The sequence below is a fragment of the Ambystoma mexicanum genome, chromosome 9 (genome assembly GCF_040938575.1).
Source record: "Ambystoma mexicanum isolate Mex_15411 chromosome 9, UKY_AmexF1_1, whole genome shotgun sequence".
Lineage (NCBI taxonomy): Eukaryota > Metazoa > Chordata > Amphibia > Caudata > Ambystomatidae > Ambystoma > Ambystoma mexicanum.
Genome location: NC_090931.1, coordinates 1458226831 through 1458242594, shown reverse-complemented (window position 1 = coordinate 1458242594; position 15764 = coordinate 1458226831). Strand labels below are relative to the sequence as shown.

General features: G+C 45.6%; 1 protein-coding gene across 2 annotated transcripts in view; it reads left to right on the top strand.

Annotated features, from left to right (window-relative positions):
• Positions 1 to 14576, top strand: part of GMPPA (GDP-mannose pyrophosphorylase A) — a 191947-nt gene extending 177371 nt beyond the window's left edge. The window contains exon 13 of one of the 2 annotated variants that reach the window (XM_069616877.1): positions 12297 to 14576. In XM_069616877.1, coding sequence (XP_069472978.1) covers positions 12297 to 12397 — 101 coding nt within the window. In that variant the 3' untranslated portion in view covers positions 12398 to 14576. The remainder of the gene's footprint in view (positions 1 to 12296) is intronic. The other variant, XM_069616878.1, reaches the window with a different exon arrangement.
• Positions 14577 to 15764: the final 1188 nt, after the last annotated feature.

Sequence of the window (15764 nt, the reverse complement as noted above, 5' to 3'; positions counted from 1 at the left end):
GTAAAATGTGTTGCAAATAGTGCATTTTATTGCACATGTGGTCAGTAACATTCGACAAAACTAGGAGCAGCACAGTTTTGTGGCTTATGAAACTAGCCCGGCTCGGGCCTTCGGAAATTTCCCCACAGGCCTGTCTGTGGCTGGTCAGTGGTGTTTGCTGTGGTGATGAAGCAGCTCAGCATGGAAGGTGGTCTACTGAAGAGTCACTGGAGAAGGTGCTGATCTAGTTATGTGCTGCTGAATGGGTACAGTGCTGTTTGACACTAGTAGATTGCTGGTACCAGGTAATGCAATCGGTGTCCAGCTGTTCAGGCATGACTGACTGCTTTGAGTTCCAACCAAACTTTTCCTGTTCTTGGGTTTTTGCTTTTGTTGTGGCCGGCTCTGTATGTTACCAGTGTTCTGGCTGTCTGGTGCTCCTCCCTCGTTGCGTGGGATCCACAGTTCGAGTGGGAGCAGGGGATCCTTGAAACTCATGACCAAACTGAGCATGTCATTGTAAAGGCAAGCCAGCTCCTTCATTCCACCTGGTCTGGGAGAAATCCTGTGTCCTTGGACATTGACAGAGCTTTGCCATCAGTCAAGGTGTGGTACAAGAGACCTGCCCCATGCTAGCATTGTCTTCTTGTCACAACCCATCCCCATTGTTATGAAACTGCATCACTACTTACCTTCATTCAGTTGAATCAATTATTGTAAGCATTTCCGCAAACCCAAGGTGACTGTGTATATATATATATATATGATTACTGAGTGTTGTGTGATAATACGAATACTATTATATTATTATTATTTACTTGCTTATTTCATTTTTCCAGTGTGTTTTGGGCCTGTAATAAATAAGCATTTTTGTACTCACCTGTCTAAGTACAATGATTGTGTGCATCACTGTGTGGACTCGTTGTGGACCCCTGACCACACTCACTCCTGAGACTAAGCCTTGACCACTCTCCACTCTTACCTTGATTGGGATTGGCTAACTTCACAGTGTTCCCCTGTTCACTATAACTAGGGGGTCTTTCTGAAATCTGTCCACCAGGCCAGATTTTAGAAATCCATTTTAACTCCCATATTGGACTATATGTTCTTTTTTGTATCTTGCTTCATGCAAGACTCCAGCCTCTAAGCGTGGGACTGGGTATCAAAACCTTGCCGCTCTGTGTCATCTTGGTTCCAAGACAAGTGCTTTGCCCCTAATCTAGTCTTCCCGCCAAGACTAGCAATCTCCTCTTCTTCAACAAGATCTGCTTCCAATGAAAAGGGTGCATCCTTTTAAAACTTTGTTGGACAACCGATCACGCGAAGGCCACATTTCGTCTTTTCCAGGCTCTTACTTGTGATGTGGGTTTCAGCTAGGAATCTATGCATCCATTCACAAACTATTTCTGTTTTTGGATACTTAAGTCCCGAGTCACAGAGGCACCCAGAGTCCATGACTATATATGGTCACATCTGTATCCCATTCATTCACGGGGAGTGCAGTTTAGCTATGTGGCTTGGTACTTGTTTTGTATCGCAATGGATCCGATTAGTGTGCCCTCAAGGTACAGCAGGTTGTTCCCACTAGTATCGTTGAGAAGTAAATTGCCATCATCCATTAGATCCGGAGTTCTAACTGTGGAAGGTTACAAACACAGGGAACGTGGTGCCTTTCGGAACCCTAATCATGAGGTGTTTGGGATATCAGTCGTATCATAGTGTCATCCATGATGAGGCCTCTGATTAGGTCTCTTTGGAGAAAAGGTTGGTAAACCAGGAATGTAACCATAAAGTACAGGGTCTGCCTGCCCCAGATACAGGTGAGACATCAGCGAACCACACACCATGCACACAATTTAATCCAACATGGAAAAATAGGCTATACATTCTTAAGGCCTGAAACACTATTCAAAATTAATTCAGACTTCCTACGGCATTGTTGGGATAGATGTTCTTTTTGCGGCTTTCCTGCCATAGGCCTCTATAGGGCACCCTTACTTTTTGCTTTGTTTAGATTCCTGTCCTGACTTTCGAGGTCACTAAAGCTATTACTTTCCGTGACTGTTTTGCTCATTCTTATCGGGAAACTGACTAGTTTCCAATAGTAGCAGTACTTGGAGACTAGGACCTTGATTCACAGAACATTTTCCAATGGGGTTTTGCCCTTGTAAAACGCTTCTGTGAATTAGGCCCTACGTCTCTCTTTGTGAATTACTTGCATTGTTATAATTGCACACATCACCCTACAGTGAAGTTCAGTTAGAATACTTCGTATCATTATAACATTTTCTATAATGGCGTTTTGGTTACTTTTGCAATGTGCCTAGGATGAACTGGTGGCAGCAAATATATTTCTACTGTGGTTTATACTTTTTACTTTTACTCATGCACTTTTTAATTTACTACAAAGGGCTGCTAAAGGTGGCTATCACCCTGACGTAGCCGTGCCACAAGGCGTTTGCTTGTCCTTGGGCCATATTGTTCTTTGGCCTTTTTACTGCCTTCTAAGGTCAGTAAATGACATATATCGAATGCCTTTTCCCTAGGAAAGCTGTAGCTTTCGTGTGCAATGGGGTGATTTGTGTGTGAGCCCCCCGGATATCTAGGCTGGGACTGTCTGTTACCAGTACACATCCAGGTGCCCAAATGTCTGTTGCTGGGCAGATGTGGTGGGCAGTGGCTATCCATTTTTGGATAGTCACTGCAAGCTTGAATGGTGCAGTTCCTTACCATCTGTTGATCTGGCCGAGCTTGGAGGACAGATCTTATATAAAAGCGGTGCTCCTATATCCATTTTTCAGATCGCTGTAGGCTTGAGGAGGGCAGTTGAGAGGTGAAGTCATCCTTAGTAGGACCACCATTTTAAAGCCCCTCACTAGTTTTGATAATGGAATAAATACTGGCATTGTATGTGTTTTAAACTGTGTTGCACTAATATATTGCAATTGAACGTCTGTAGACACGTGTGAGTATTTTACTACAGGACACCGCTAACGCAGATAGTCCTCTTTTTCTTTCTTTGAGTGGGCGGTTCTCGCCTCACTCGCAGCTGGGCTCGGCATTTATGTGCTGGTACATACGCCCGCGCAGCAGACGGGTGCAGCGGGCACACCATCAGCCCGCCGAAAGGCAAGCATGTCTGTGCCTTTCCGTGCCATGAAAGGCTGCACTATACTAGAGGGGTGCTTTTGTCCTATGTGCCCATGGACACCCTGTTTCCTATGGATTGGAAGTTGGATTTGAACCAGCTACATTGTTTGAAGGACAACAGTCTGCTTTGCAGGCTCTGTTCTAAGGATTTAGTGCTTATGCTGCTTAACCCTCGCTCGCTACCCGCACATGTGGGTGAGGTCCGCCTCCCGGAGTTATTCTGTTTTACTGAAACATGGCTCCTGCACTGGTACAGGCAATTCCTGATGATTATAGTATAATCAATCAGGACCGGCCCACACAACAAGTAGGTGGTGGGGTGGCAATCATTTTTAAATCTGAATTGGTAGTCGCTAGGCTTGGCCTCGATCATGACTTGGCTATGGAAGCACTGGTGGTCAGATGTGTTATCTCTGTGCATCTAACCTTCGTCTTCTTGTTTATCGCCCTCCCGGCTCTTATGTAGGGTTCATTGACCCGTTTGTGGATATGGTAGCTGATCTTTTGGTGAAGCACACCAATCTGATTGTTCTGGGCGATTTTAATCTAAAATCTAATGGCCCCAAGTCCCCCTATACTTGATCATTTTTTTTCCAGCTTAACAGATCTTAACATTCAGCAACTGGTCATGGGACCCACTCAGAAACTGGGTAATACATTGGATTTAGTGCTGGCCAATGCTAACCTGGTGGATGTTCCATCTACCGAACAGATACTTTTGGTCTGACCACTTTCTGGTTACTTGCACACTCAAAAAGAGCTGGGCTCTGCCCAAAACCTGCCCACTGAAACTTTGGCAGCGCGGCTGGCGCTCTGCAGATTTGCAGGGTCTTGCTACGCTGGTCAAAACTAAATATCAGGCTGCTTCTGATCTCTCTTTTTCCACCTTGTCATGCTCCCTGTTGGAAGCGGATGTCATATTGACCCCTCGGCGGCCTATTCAACCGCATAGGCTTCCTACTCAGCCTTGGTTTACCACTACCCTTAAAGCCGCACGTCTTAACCTCAGACAGATGGAACGTAAGTGGCGCATAGCCTATGACCATAATCTTGGCGCACAATATAAAGCGTGCTCAGCTGCTTATTTTTCTGCCATTTTAGAAGCGAAAAAATCCTATTTTGCGCACAAAGTGGAGACTGCTCTATGTCATCCCAAGGCACTCTTCCAAGTGGTTCAATCTCTGTCCTCTTCTGAGAAAATTATTCCTGCGAATACGCCTTCGCAGGATCGCTGCGATTCACTGGCCCAGTCCTTCATATCAAAGATGGAGGATATTCGAACTACGATCCAAGCGTCCTCCTTGGCTACCGCTCCGGAAGGAGAACCATCTGTCATAGGTGGTCCGATGAAATGAGAGAGTGGTCTACCTTCCCGCTTTTAACTGAGGAAATGGTTATGGGGGCATACAGCACATTCAATCTGGTTCTTCCACTGATGTGGTTCCACTAGTGGTCATGAATAAGATCTCTGAGGACTTACTTATGGAACTTACTACGGCAGTAAATACCTCCTGTCAGACAGGGGTCATTCTGGCAGAACTTAACGCCACTGTGATTCCCCTTCTAAAAACCACCACTGGGCCCTTCTCTTCTTTCTAATTTCCGTCCCATCTCTCTTCTTCCTTTTTCTATGAAGCTGTTGGAGTCTCTGGTATCTCCCCATCTGTCTTCTGTTTTGGAATCCTCTACACTGCTTGACCCCAACCAGTCAGGTTTTAAACCTGGTCGAGGCACGGAAAGTGTATTGGTGTCAGTTCAGGATGACATGGCCAGGCTGCTTTATGCTGGTGGGGTAGGGGCCCTCATTCTTTTAGATCTATCAACGGCAACGGCCTTTGATACCATTGACCACCCCACCTTGCTGACCCGCTTGTCCAAAATTGGGATTGCGGGTTAGGTTCTAGCGTGGTTCTCATCATTCCTGGCTGACCGCACTTGGGTGCTCTCTCTTCTTCTTTACTTTTCTCGCTCCTACCACCTCACCTGTGGCGTTCCACAGGGCTCCACCTTGTCGCTCACTCTCTTCAACATATACATCGGGCCTCTAATTTGTCTCATCCGGTCCCTTGGCGTCGGGTGCTATTCTTATGGCGACGACACCCAGTTTCTGATCTGTCTCGATCTTGATCCTGCTGAGGTGTCGTGCTTCCATCAGTGCCTGGCTGCCGTAGGTGAGTGGATGTGCCAAAATTGGTTGAAGTTGAATGGGGACAAGACGGAAGTTATGGTGATAGGCCTCCCCCCTCACCCCCCATCCTTCACTGTGGGTGTCTTCCTTCTGGTCCTCCTTCTTGGGTCCTCTCCCCATTCCGGTGAAGAAGCTCGGTGTGACCCTCTCTGCTTCTCTGTCTATGAATGACCAAGACTCTGCCATATGCAAAGTGGGACATTTTCATCTTAAGACCTTGAAGAGAGTTCTTCCTTTATTGCTGGCTACTCTCCATCCACCGGTTGTTGCTGCCCTAGTACTTAGCTGGTTGGATTATTGCAACTCTTTATATCTTTCACAGCCTAAAGGTCTGATCCAACGGCTTCAGCGCCTACAAAATCTGGCCGCCCGGGTATCCACTGGGTCACCGTATGGAGCTCACATCTCCCCGGTGTTGTGTGCCCTGCACTGGCTCCCTGTGAGTTAGAGAATTGAGTTTAAGGCACTCTATTGTGCATCGGGTGCTCCATGGATTAGGGGCACAATATCTTCAGTCTAAGTTTGCTCGCTGCTACCCCTCTCGCTTGTTGTGTTCGGCATCGTCGGGATTGCTGATGGTGCGCCCCTATTGCCGTGATTGTATCGTAGGTCGGGCTTTTTCAGTGGCCGCTGCCCGAATGTGGAACTATCTTCTGTTATCGTGTCTCTCTCTCGCTCTCTCGCTCTCTCTCTCTCTCTCTCACACAGACGCACACACACACACACCCCTTCCCCCCCAGCACCCTTCTCCCCCCCCCCTCTGGGGGGGGGGGTTTGGCAATAATGGCTCCAGCAACCCGAAACAACTTGGTGAGTGGCGGTTCTTAGGATTCAGTCCTGAAGGACCTCCACCCAGAGCCAATGAAGATCCCAGTGACCAAGAAAAGTAACAAAAGGTCTTCCGGGGACCTCTACCTTCAAGCCAGGATTGAAAACTTAAATCTGGTGAGGGAGACATTAGGAAGACAAAGGAACCTAAGAAAACATTCCAGTGGCAGGTTGAACAAAAGAAGGCAAGTGACATGGTCTGTCAAGAATCTGGAGAGGGCTAGCGAGTGCATATTAATGAACCAGCTTGGGATTGCTAATGAATTCATGGTTAAAAATGTGAATGACTTTGAGCTTTGGATCACAGAGTTTACCTCCAGGTTTGTATAGCACAAATCCTCCCAAGTAGGGGCTGAAAACACTGAAGAGAGGATTTATGACAGAGTGATCAGGGATAAGAAGTACAAAATGAGGCAAGACCTTTGCAAGCTCAAGGTGCACTCATCTTTAAGTGACAAACCATCTATGATTCGAAGAATAAAAAATAATTATAGAAATTTCATTTACTGGTGGAAATATAGTGCTTAATTCAGGGAATGGCAACACCTCGTCAAGATCCTGAACGCAAAAAATGTCTCTAGCGTTTGGAGAACCTTGAGTAAGGCAAAGGTAGTTAAAACTGTAAGATCATAAATCCTATTGGCGAGGAACAGTGGATGACGCATTTGATAACCACACCCGCTGCTAATAAAGGTAGTAGGCTAGTCCCAGATAAATACATAAGAAACCCCCCAAGTTTGTGATTGAGTGTGAGGACATTGCGTATCATATATGACACTAACACTCCCTCTGTCCTCATTCTTCTCGACTTAACCTCTGCCTTTGACACAGTAAACCATAACATCCTGATCATACGTCTCCGTGACACCCTGGGAATCATAGGGTCAGGCTCTGATGTGGTTAACCTGCTTCCTTTCCGACCAACCGTTCCAGGTGGAACCTGGATCCTTTCTCTCTACTATCACTCTTTAAACCTGTGGCGTCCCAAACTATCCCCTTGGTTCTTCAATGTCTACATGGCTGCCCAGACACGTGTGATTGCTACTTTCATCTCTAACTTCCAGTGTTATGCAGATGACACGCAACCCTCTTTCAGGTCACTCTCAGCCGCATCCTCTTCCTCGCTCATATCTGTCTGTCTACAATTCAGTCATGGTGTGCTGCAAACAATCTCGGCCTCAATGCCAGTAAGACCGAAATCATTCGCCTTGGGACTCCTGCTCCCGCCATCCGTCTTACACTCTGGCTGGTCTCCCTTGGCCCTGCGCCCGCACCCACCTGCGAGGCAAAGAAACTTGGGATCATCTTCAACTCCACTCTCTCCTTCTACTCTCACATCTTGGACATCTCTAAAAAGTCCAACTACCAGCTGCACCACCTCAGAGGCACTCTTCCATTTGATGTGTGTATATATATATGGGTATCCAGTCATAGCATCGAATGTCTAAAAAATAAAACGTCAGAAAAAAAGCATCTAATGCAGTTTTCTTTAAGGTAAAGGGTTTATTTTAATTGTATTGGGTTTTTAAAGGTTAAAAAAAGTGGATCGGGGTGACCCCCCAAGCCCCATTAAAAAAAAAGAAAGAAATGCATTAGATGCTTTTTTTTCGACGCTTTTTTTTTAGATGGTAAGGCATTCGATGCTATGACTATAAACCTATATATATATGATATGATAGGTTATTTATAATGTGCTTAATAGGCAGAGGTTTCTAAGCGCGGACCCAGGGATCGAACCCGTGTTGTCTTGCTTCCAAGGTGAGCATGTTGCCCCTAAGCTACCCTCCCGAGACTCTCACCTTCCCCCAGCGACTCACTGTCTCCAGAACTCTGATTCTCTCAAGGCTGGACTACTGCAACAGCCTCTTTCTCAACCTCCCTGCTTCTGCTCTGCGCCCTCTACAGCTCATCCAGAACAGGACTGCAAGACTGATCCTTGGCCTCAAGATCAGGGACCGCATCTCGCCGGCACTGAAATCCCTCCACTGGCTCCCCATGGTTGCAAGGATCAGATTCAAGACCCTCTGCATTGTCCACAAGGCTTTCTGGGGCTGGGGCCTATCCACATGCACCAATGCCTACCTAAATACTGTCCCCCCCGAGCCCTCTGTTCATCTACTTCCAACCTTCTGCGATTGAGCCGGTTCTCCAAGCAGAGATTTGGAGGGAGATCCTTATCCTCTTCAGGGGCCTCCCTCTAGAACAGCCTCCCTGCCGCTCTCCGCCTTGAGCTGGTTCTCCTTAAGTTCTGGAAACTCCTTAAGACACTCCTCTTCCTTATCTCTCCCTCTACCCTGCTAACCTCTCTTTCCACCCTATCCTGGCCTGCTGACTGGCCGTCTGGTGTACCTCAGAGTCTCACAAGTCCCAGGCACCCTCGCTAGTCCTCTCGCACTTGTCTCCGGACCTTGCACTTGCCTCACTGTTACTGCACTTGGTTAGTGTCCCATGAGAGTGGCATCTCTCAGCACTTACTGCAGCTTCTGACTGACTGGGCACACTTGGTCCGCCCCCACCCCTCCCCTGCACTTGTCTCCCGTCCCCACCCCCACAATCACTTGTCTGCACACTTGCATGATCTGAATGTATCATCCCTTGATCGTCTTGTCTGTTTCACTAGTCTCCCCCACCCCTGTATTGTTGGGCCTTGAAATACGTTTGTATAGGCGCATTATAAATGTACAATAAGTCCTCCAGAACACCCGCTCCTAACGGTTTAGCGTATGTTGTCCTGAAAAAAGAACTAGTTGCCTGGGCCAAAATGTGGAGATACTATACAAAAAATGAACTAGGATGGGATGATCCCTAGGGCATGTTGCAGGGCAAAAAGGGGGATGTGAAGGACTGAAGGACCAGGTAAATTACAGGCTCCTTTCTATGATAAACATCCCTGGGAAAATGTTTGCAACATTCCTGCTACGTGATCTGCAGGAGTGCGTTAGCGAGAAGTGGCTTTTGGACCGTTTCCAGACTAAATTTAGAGCTGTCTGTGCCACTGTGGACAATCTGAGACTCATGGATATATTCAATGAAAGTGCTTGAAGTAAGAACAGTCCAGGGCTATACACACTCTCTACGGCTGCCCTAATCACATCCTCTACTTCATCAAACTATTACGTGAGGACAATACAGTGAAGGTGAGGCTGGATGGTGAGGGGACCTTAACTGCTCCTATCATGATACATCGAGGGGTGAAACAGGAATGCAGACTGTCCCCCTTGCTTTTCAATCTGTATATGGCAGACCTACCATTGGCTATGAATCGGGTTGGTAACTGCCCTCCCAAGATATCTGGTCAGGGCTTTGTCATTGGCCTATGCGATGATCTAGTCATCCTTGATCATAGGTTCAGTGGCCTGAAAAGGATGGCACTAGAGCTATGGGGTTATGCTGACGAGAAAGATCTGGTCATTAACAGAAAGAAGACGTAGTTAATGTTCTTTGGAAAGAAAGGCATCGGGAGAGCTGCTCTAGTAATGGAGGGCCAAATAGTTGGATACACAGACCAGTAGAGATACCTGGGAATAGTGCTAGATCCTCTGAGAGGCTATCATGGTGTATTCTAGATCGGACCAGAAGGGCCAATCAGCTAACTACACTCATCAACCAATATGTAGAGCGCACTGGGGGCTTTACGGTTCTAGATGCTAGAATGTTATACCAGTAATGCTGCATCCATCTATGGGTTAGAGGCATTGACAATGTTGGACCTAAAGGGGCTCCATCTGATTGAAAGTACATTTTGGCACAGAATCTTAGGGCTTCTGCAGTGCATTCCCATTGAAATAATTTGACTAGAGCTAGGGTTAATTTCCCTAACAAATTTATTAAAACAGAAAAGCTCAGTGCTGTACATTAAATCTAGGAAAGCAGGGTCAGGCCTGTTGCTACACCTGCTTGGCAGAGAAATTTAGACTTAAGAGGGCAGAGAGCTGTGTAGTTCAAATTATGAACCAATTGCAAGGAGCTGAACTGGTTCCCAGATTTTAAGGTAAACGTACAGGTCATAAAAAAAAATCAGGTGGTAAAAAGAATGGAGAGGGAAGATTGGTTGGAGAATGTTGATCACCTGACAAAATTAAAGCAATACAGATTTGATTCTAGTATGCTGTAAACATTTAAGAAACCTCAACCTTATCTTACTCTCTGCCCTGCCAAGGAGCTGCAGCGTTTCATACTATTGTTGCGGCCTAATTGGTTGCCGTTATTGGCCAACACAGGACCCATTCTGAAACTCCAGCTGAGGAAAGGTATTGCAGAATGTGTAAGAACAAAGAATGTCTGGAGACTAGGAAACATGTCTTGACGGCTTGCTCCACTTTGGGCCCTATTTATGTAAAAAATGTAGGTGCCATTGTACACCATTAAGGAAAGAGAATTCTGGTTGCGGTTTCTGAACACAAACTGTATTGCCCTCTACAGAGTATGGATGGCAGCGGAAGTAAAATTACTGGTTGAATAAGTAGAAAGGACAATCACTACCCCTGTTATTGTTTTAAATAGGTTTTATTTATGTAGTGAATGAAAATGATCAATATTTGAATTTGTACTTATCAATTTCCTTGTTTTATATGGATTGTATGTTGTGTTTCTTGTATGTTATGACATCCAAATGAATTTATTTATATATGTGTAAAGTTTTAATTAACTGTAACACATTACTATAAAATAAATAAAAGAAGGAAGCAGCATACAGTACCAGGCTAGTGCCACTGGTGGATGCTGTGGCTACTCTTCTTCAGAGGAAAATTGCCTAGCATTTCGGTGCTGGACTGTCTAAGTGTGTGGGGCAGGAATGATATGCAAATAGATATTTCTCCTCTGTGAAAGGTACAGTGAGTGAAAATGTGGTTGTAGACCTTCCCGAGTGGGACCCTACCCAGAGAGCAGGTTATTTGGCTGTTCTCGGTAGAGGGGCTCCCAGATCTTTTGCATATTTTGGTTAGGACCTAGTCGGTCATTTCCACGTGCATGAGGCAGGCAGCCATTTGTCTTCAGACTCGCTCTAGCATTTACATCATCTATCTGGACACAGAAGGGCTCATTCGGCAGTGGGTCATCGACACCTACGAACATTTGGGTTATGTGGTGAGATCCACAGGGCTGAAATTGTCCTCTCCTTGATAACCAGAGGCAGCTGGCTACTTCCAGACACACATAATAATGCCCCTTATATGTCGGCCGATGGAGGTGAGAGCAGAGAAACAGAATGATTCCTATATTCACACCAGAGCCTGAACAGTCCTTTAAACATATTTTAAGCTGTAATTGCATCCTGCCAAATCTGGTGAATTAGGTCAGTGTGCTAGGTTCCACTGTCGTGTGCCCGATTCAGCTATTGACCCTTTAGCACAGGCTTGTCCAACTCCAGGCCTCGAAGGCCAGATCCATGCTTGGTTTTAAGGATATTCAATTAGATACATTTGCATACAATGGTTCTCAATGTATGCACATTTTCCCTCATGAATATTAATGAGGGATATACTGAAAGCCTGTCTGGATTCCAGCCATTGAGGACCGAAGTTGGACAACCCTGCTTTAAATTGATTACCATTGAGTTTGAATTAGTACCACCAAACATTAAAATGCCTTGGGACATTTCAACTTATGGTGTGGGCTGTATGACTTGGTTTTTTTTAGGTTTATCTCAATTTTACTCTACTGTGCTACTGTGGCTGTGCACAGAGATCCCCTCTGAGGGTGTAGTCGCCATCCATTGTGCAGTAGAATTCTGGACGTCAGCTGTTTCTTTTCAACGTTGTTCATACTTCATTTACTATTTTCAGCACTGTGTGGTTCCCAGAACGTGGTGGGTGGGTTAAGGTGGTAGGTATTGTACTTAAATGTTTTGTGCTCATGATGATATTTTAGAGCTACGTACATAATCGTGCAGTAGTTCTCATGACCAAGAGGCATTGTTTTTGAGAATGTGTGAGGTGGAAACATGGTTTCGGCTTGTGTTGAAGCAACTAATTACTTTCTCTTCAAAACCCTCTCAGTGAAAGGATTTGATAAAGTTCCTTTGAAATATATTCCTAGTAAATTTTTTGGTTATGTACCGAAGTCCCTTCCAGGTCGCGACCCTCAGGGAGTAAGATGTACTTCCTACTCCAGCCTCAGTTTCTCATTGGTGTTGCTTCTCTCTTTGCAGGCTGCAATGTTTCCATCCCAGCAGAGGTGGTGATTCTCAACTCTATCGTCCTCCCACACAAGGACCTTGGCCGAAGCTATAAAAACCAAATCATCTTGTGAATGGACTCAGTGGGATCTTGGGATGTGAAGGATGACTCGACCAGTAGGACACTAGGGAGTGGTGAATCGGACACCCATGTGCCTGAATGAGTTTCGCATGTCTGAGTGAATGACTATTTGGTGTTTGGGTGGGCAGACTGTTTGCAAGTCGCTGATTGATAAGTGAATGTCTGAATCTCTGGTGTATTAGTTGAAGCGTCATTTCAGCTATTGACTTTACCAGATGAGTGTCTCAAAGGAAGAGGCATCGAACTGGCAGAAATAAGCAGTAGGCCATTAAGCTCTAGAACCGTGATCAGCATGGGCGTGCAGAAAGAGGAAGGAGTTGCAGGTGAGTGATAAATAAGCAATAGGTTAGGCTTTGATTGACAAGAGGTAGAAATTGGAAGCTGTTGTAATAGCTGACCAGAATGTAGCTGTATTAGGCAGAAACCCTCTGAAAGGAGAAGCTTTTACAGGTGGGTGTTTAATATGTTCCCGCTGGCTTTAACATGGAAAGGGAAAGTTGTGGCAGGTAAATGGCTCACAGGAAAAGGAAGTTGCTATTCTGGCAGTAAGAGTATTCATGCAAACTTAATTTTCTGGTACGGTTCTCCGCAGTAAACCCTGGCAGCACAAGGAGAGGATGAAAGACCGAACTAAAATTGAGAGAGGAAAGGGGAGCAGGCAGAAGGGATAACGTGGAGAAAATGTTTTGTTAAAAATCACGCATGTGCTCATCAAAGTAGGGGGATTTGACGATTATACCCAGGGGAACAGGCAGGCACCTTTCTCCTTTGCTTTCACAACTCCATCCCTGCTGTCTCCCCACCCACCGCAGACATCTACAGGTGGCGCTCCTGAGGACTCTTGGAGGCTAAATTGGAATTCCCATCAGTTTTGTAAGTGCAGGGAGTTGATATGTTGAGGAGCATGGGATAGCACTCTATGCAGTGTTCAGTGCTGGGCATCTCCTTGCAGGGGGTAGACTGTCTGCACTGCCAAAACTTGGCCTGACTTCATTTTTTTTAAATTATAACCTTTGTATTAAGTGAAAGCATTTACAGTAGAGTAACCAGGAAGGGGCAGCAATAGACAATGTGCCTACATAAAAATAATTAACACAGCCAGGACTCTCTTCAAAACTTTGTCTCAACACAATAAATACATATTTTGTACAAAACGGGGAAATGCCACTTAACCCAGGTGAGACTTCTAGGTCAGGGCATCCTGGGATGGTGGGGAGGGGTATGCACGAGAGGGCAGCATTTGTTGGGTGATGTGGTGAATGTTTAAGGCCATTTTGACTTGGATTCTGCCCCCACATCCGAGCTACCCAAAATGTGCAAGCGGCCCTTGTGTAAAGTTGGAGCCAAAAAAGCGTAACTTCACAGGGAGGCAAAATGTTTCAGAAATGGAGCCAGCTAACAAAGTAAAGGAGCAGTGGTACTCTGTCAGATCAAATATGTGCCACATACCTAAAACACCCCTTATAGACAGTTACAGGGAGATACATCGATAGCAACACCCATGTTGCCCTCCATCCCACTTCCCATATCCCCCACTCACACAGTGTCAGTGGTTTCTTTTGTTGAGCCAGGTTTCCTGTGGCAGGTAGATGATGGCTTTTGGCCGCAGTAGATGGGAGGCTCCAGAGATAGTTGTGGCAGTGTAGGCATTTGACTGATGGACGGTGGAAGCTGTGGATTGAACTCAATATCACCATCTATCATTACACAGAAGTTGCTCTCAAGTTTTCCAGGAATTTCTTCTTAATCCCATTGGCCTAGTCTCTTCTTTCATTTTCACATAACACTTTTATCTCATGTAGTCTACGAAAGCTAAACTCCCTGCGCTGAGATTTATTTTTTAAATGGTGAAATTGCTCTTCTGCAGATGATGGAAGCTAAAATAATATATTAACCTCACTGAGCACTTTGTCCAGCAGTAAGGAGGTCAACCAAAGCAGATGAGCATAGTTGAAGGAATGGTGTTGGGTGGATCGGAGCTCCAAGCTAAGCATGACTAACCGAATCCTCTCCCAGTTGGCAGTCCTGAAGCCAGTGCCAGTTTACTTCCTGTGGACACATCTCCTGAGCAGAAGTGAGAGACTCTCCGCCCTGGAATTGAGACAGTATTTATATGCAATTCTTGCTTTGATCTTACTGTGCCATTGTAAATAAAAACCTGTTTTGAGAAATCCATTTGCTCTTTGCATTCATCCTCAAATAATGAAATCCCTCCTAACAAATGGCAGGTGTGTGTTGTGTGGGTGCAATCTACCTTTTTGTGGCCCAACTTGGGTGTTGTGTTTTGAGTGAAAAAGGGGCTGTGTTCAGAATTCCAGCGAGAGAGCGCAGTGGGCGAGGTAAGACCATCACTATATCCTTGTGGAATTCCTTCTACTTATCAAGACGTAAGAAGACAGGATTGCAGGGCAAATTGTTTTTAACGAGTTTTTTTTCTCCAGTTTGCATCATCCCAGAAAACATTTGGGCAGGCTTGATTTGGCCATGGTAGTGCCATGCAGTCCCTACTGGTTTCAGTATTGAATGATTAATTCCAGATTGGCCGATAGTGGTGGTGTTGGGGCCATGTATGTTTGGGGCTGCCAGAGAGAGAAAGTCCCTATTGCATCACATAGGAAGGGCCCTGATCATTTCTTGGCCTTCTTTCTCTGCTGAGGTCTAACCAAGGATGCAAACCTGTGAAGATGTGTTCTTGAGAGACCAAGGTCCTCCCATAGAGAGTACACCATGCATTGGCTTCCTCCAGTGTGACCACTGTAAAGCACTGGGAGGCAGGGGAGGGGGGGGGGGGACGACGACGGGTGTCTGTACTGCTGCTCTCTATATGGCAGAGGAGAGGCACGGATCACCCCAGCCAAGATTCTCTATAGAGTAGCGAAGGTCGAGCAATCAAGGTTTAAGCTCTCAGGAGGTAATGCAGGCTGGTTCTTAAATACAGTGTAGTCCCCAAACACCCAGAAAGGAATGTCCACAGCTCTTTGTGTACATAACGTGAACCTTATTTATATAATCACAATAACACACTTTGTGCTCGACAATTCTAAAATGGTAAATATATACAGTTCTAGGTGATACCGCGGTTACTCCGATTCCATTAAAATGCATCAACTATACTCCGTTCCAATAGCATACGAATCAACACAGCAAAACGATATCAACCATAGGCTTAGGAGGAAAATAAGTTGGTTAGACAATTGGCAGAATCCTGGGCCCCTACCACTAGGCAGAGTTCTGTATGAGGATCCCCCCCTTCTGGGCAACCTGTAAATAAAGATGTACTACAAGCGCAGTCCATGTATTCTCTATTAGAGTCTTATCTCCTTCTATAAAAGTTCTACTGCCCCAAAGTACCTTGTTTC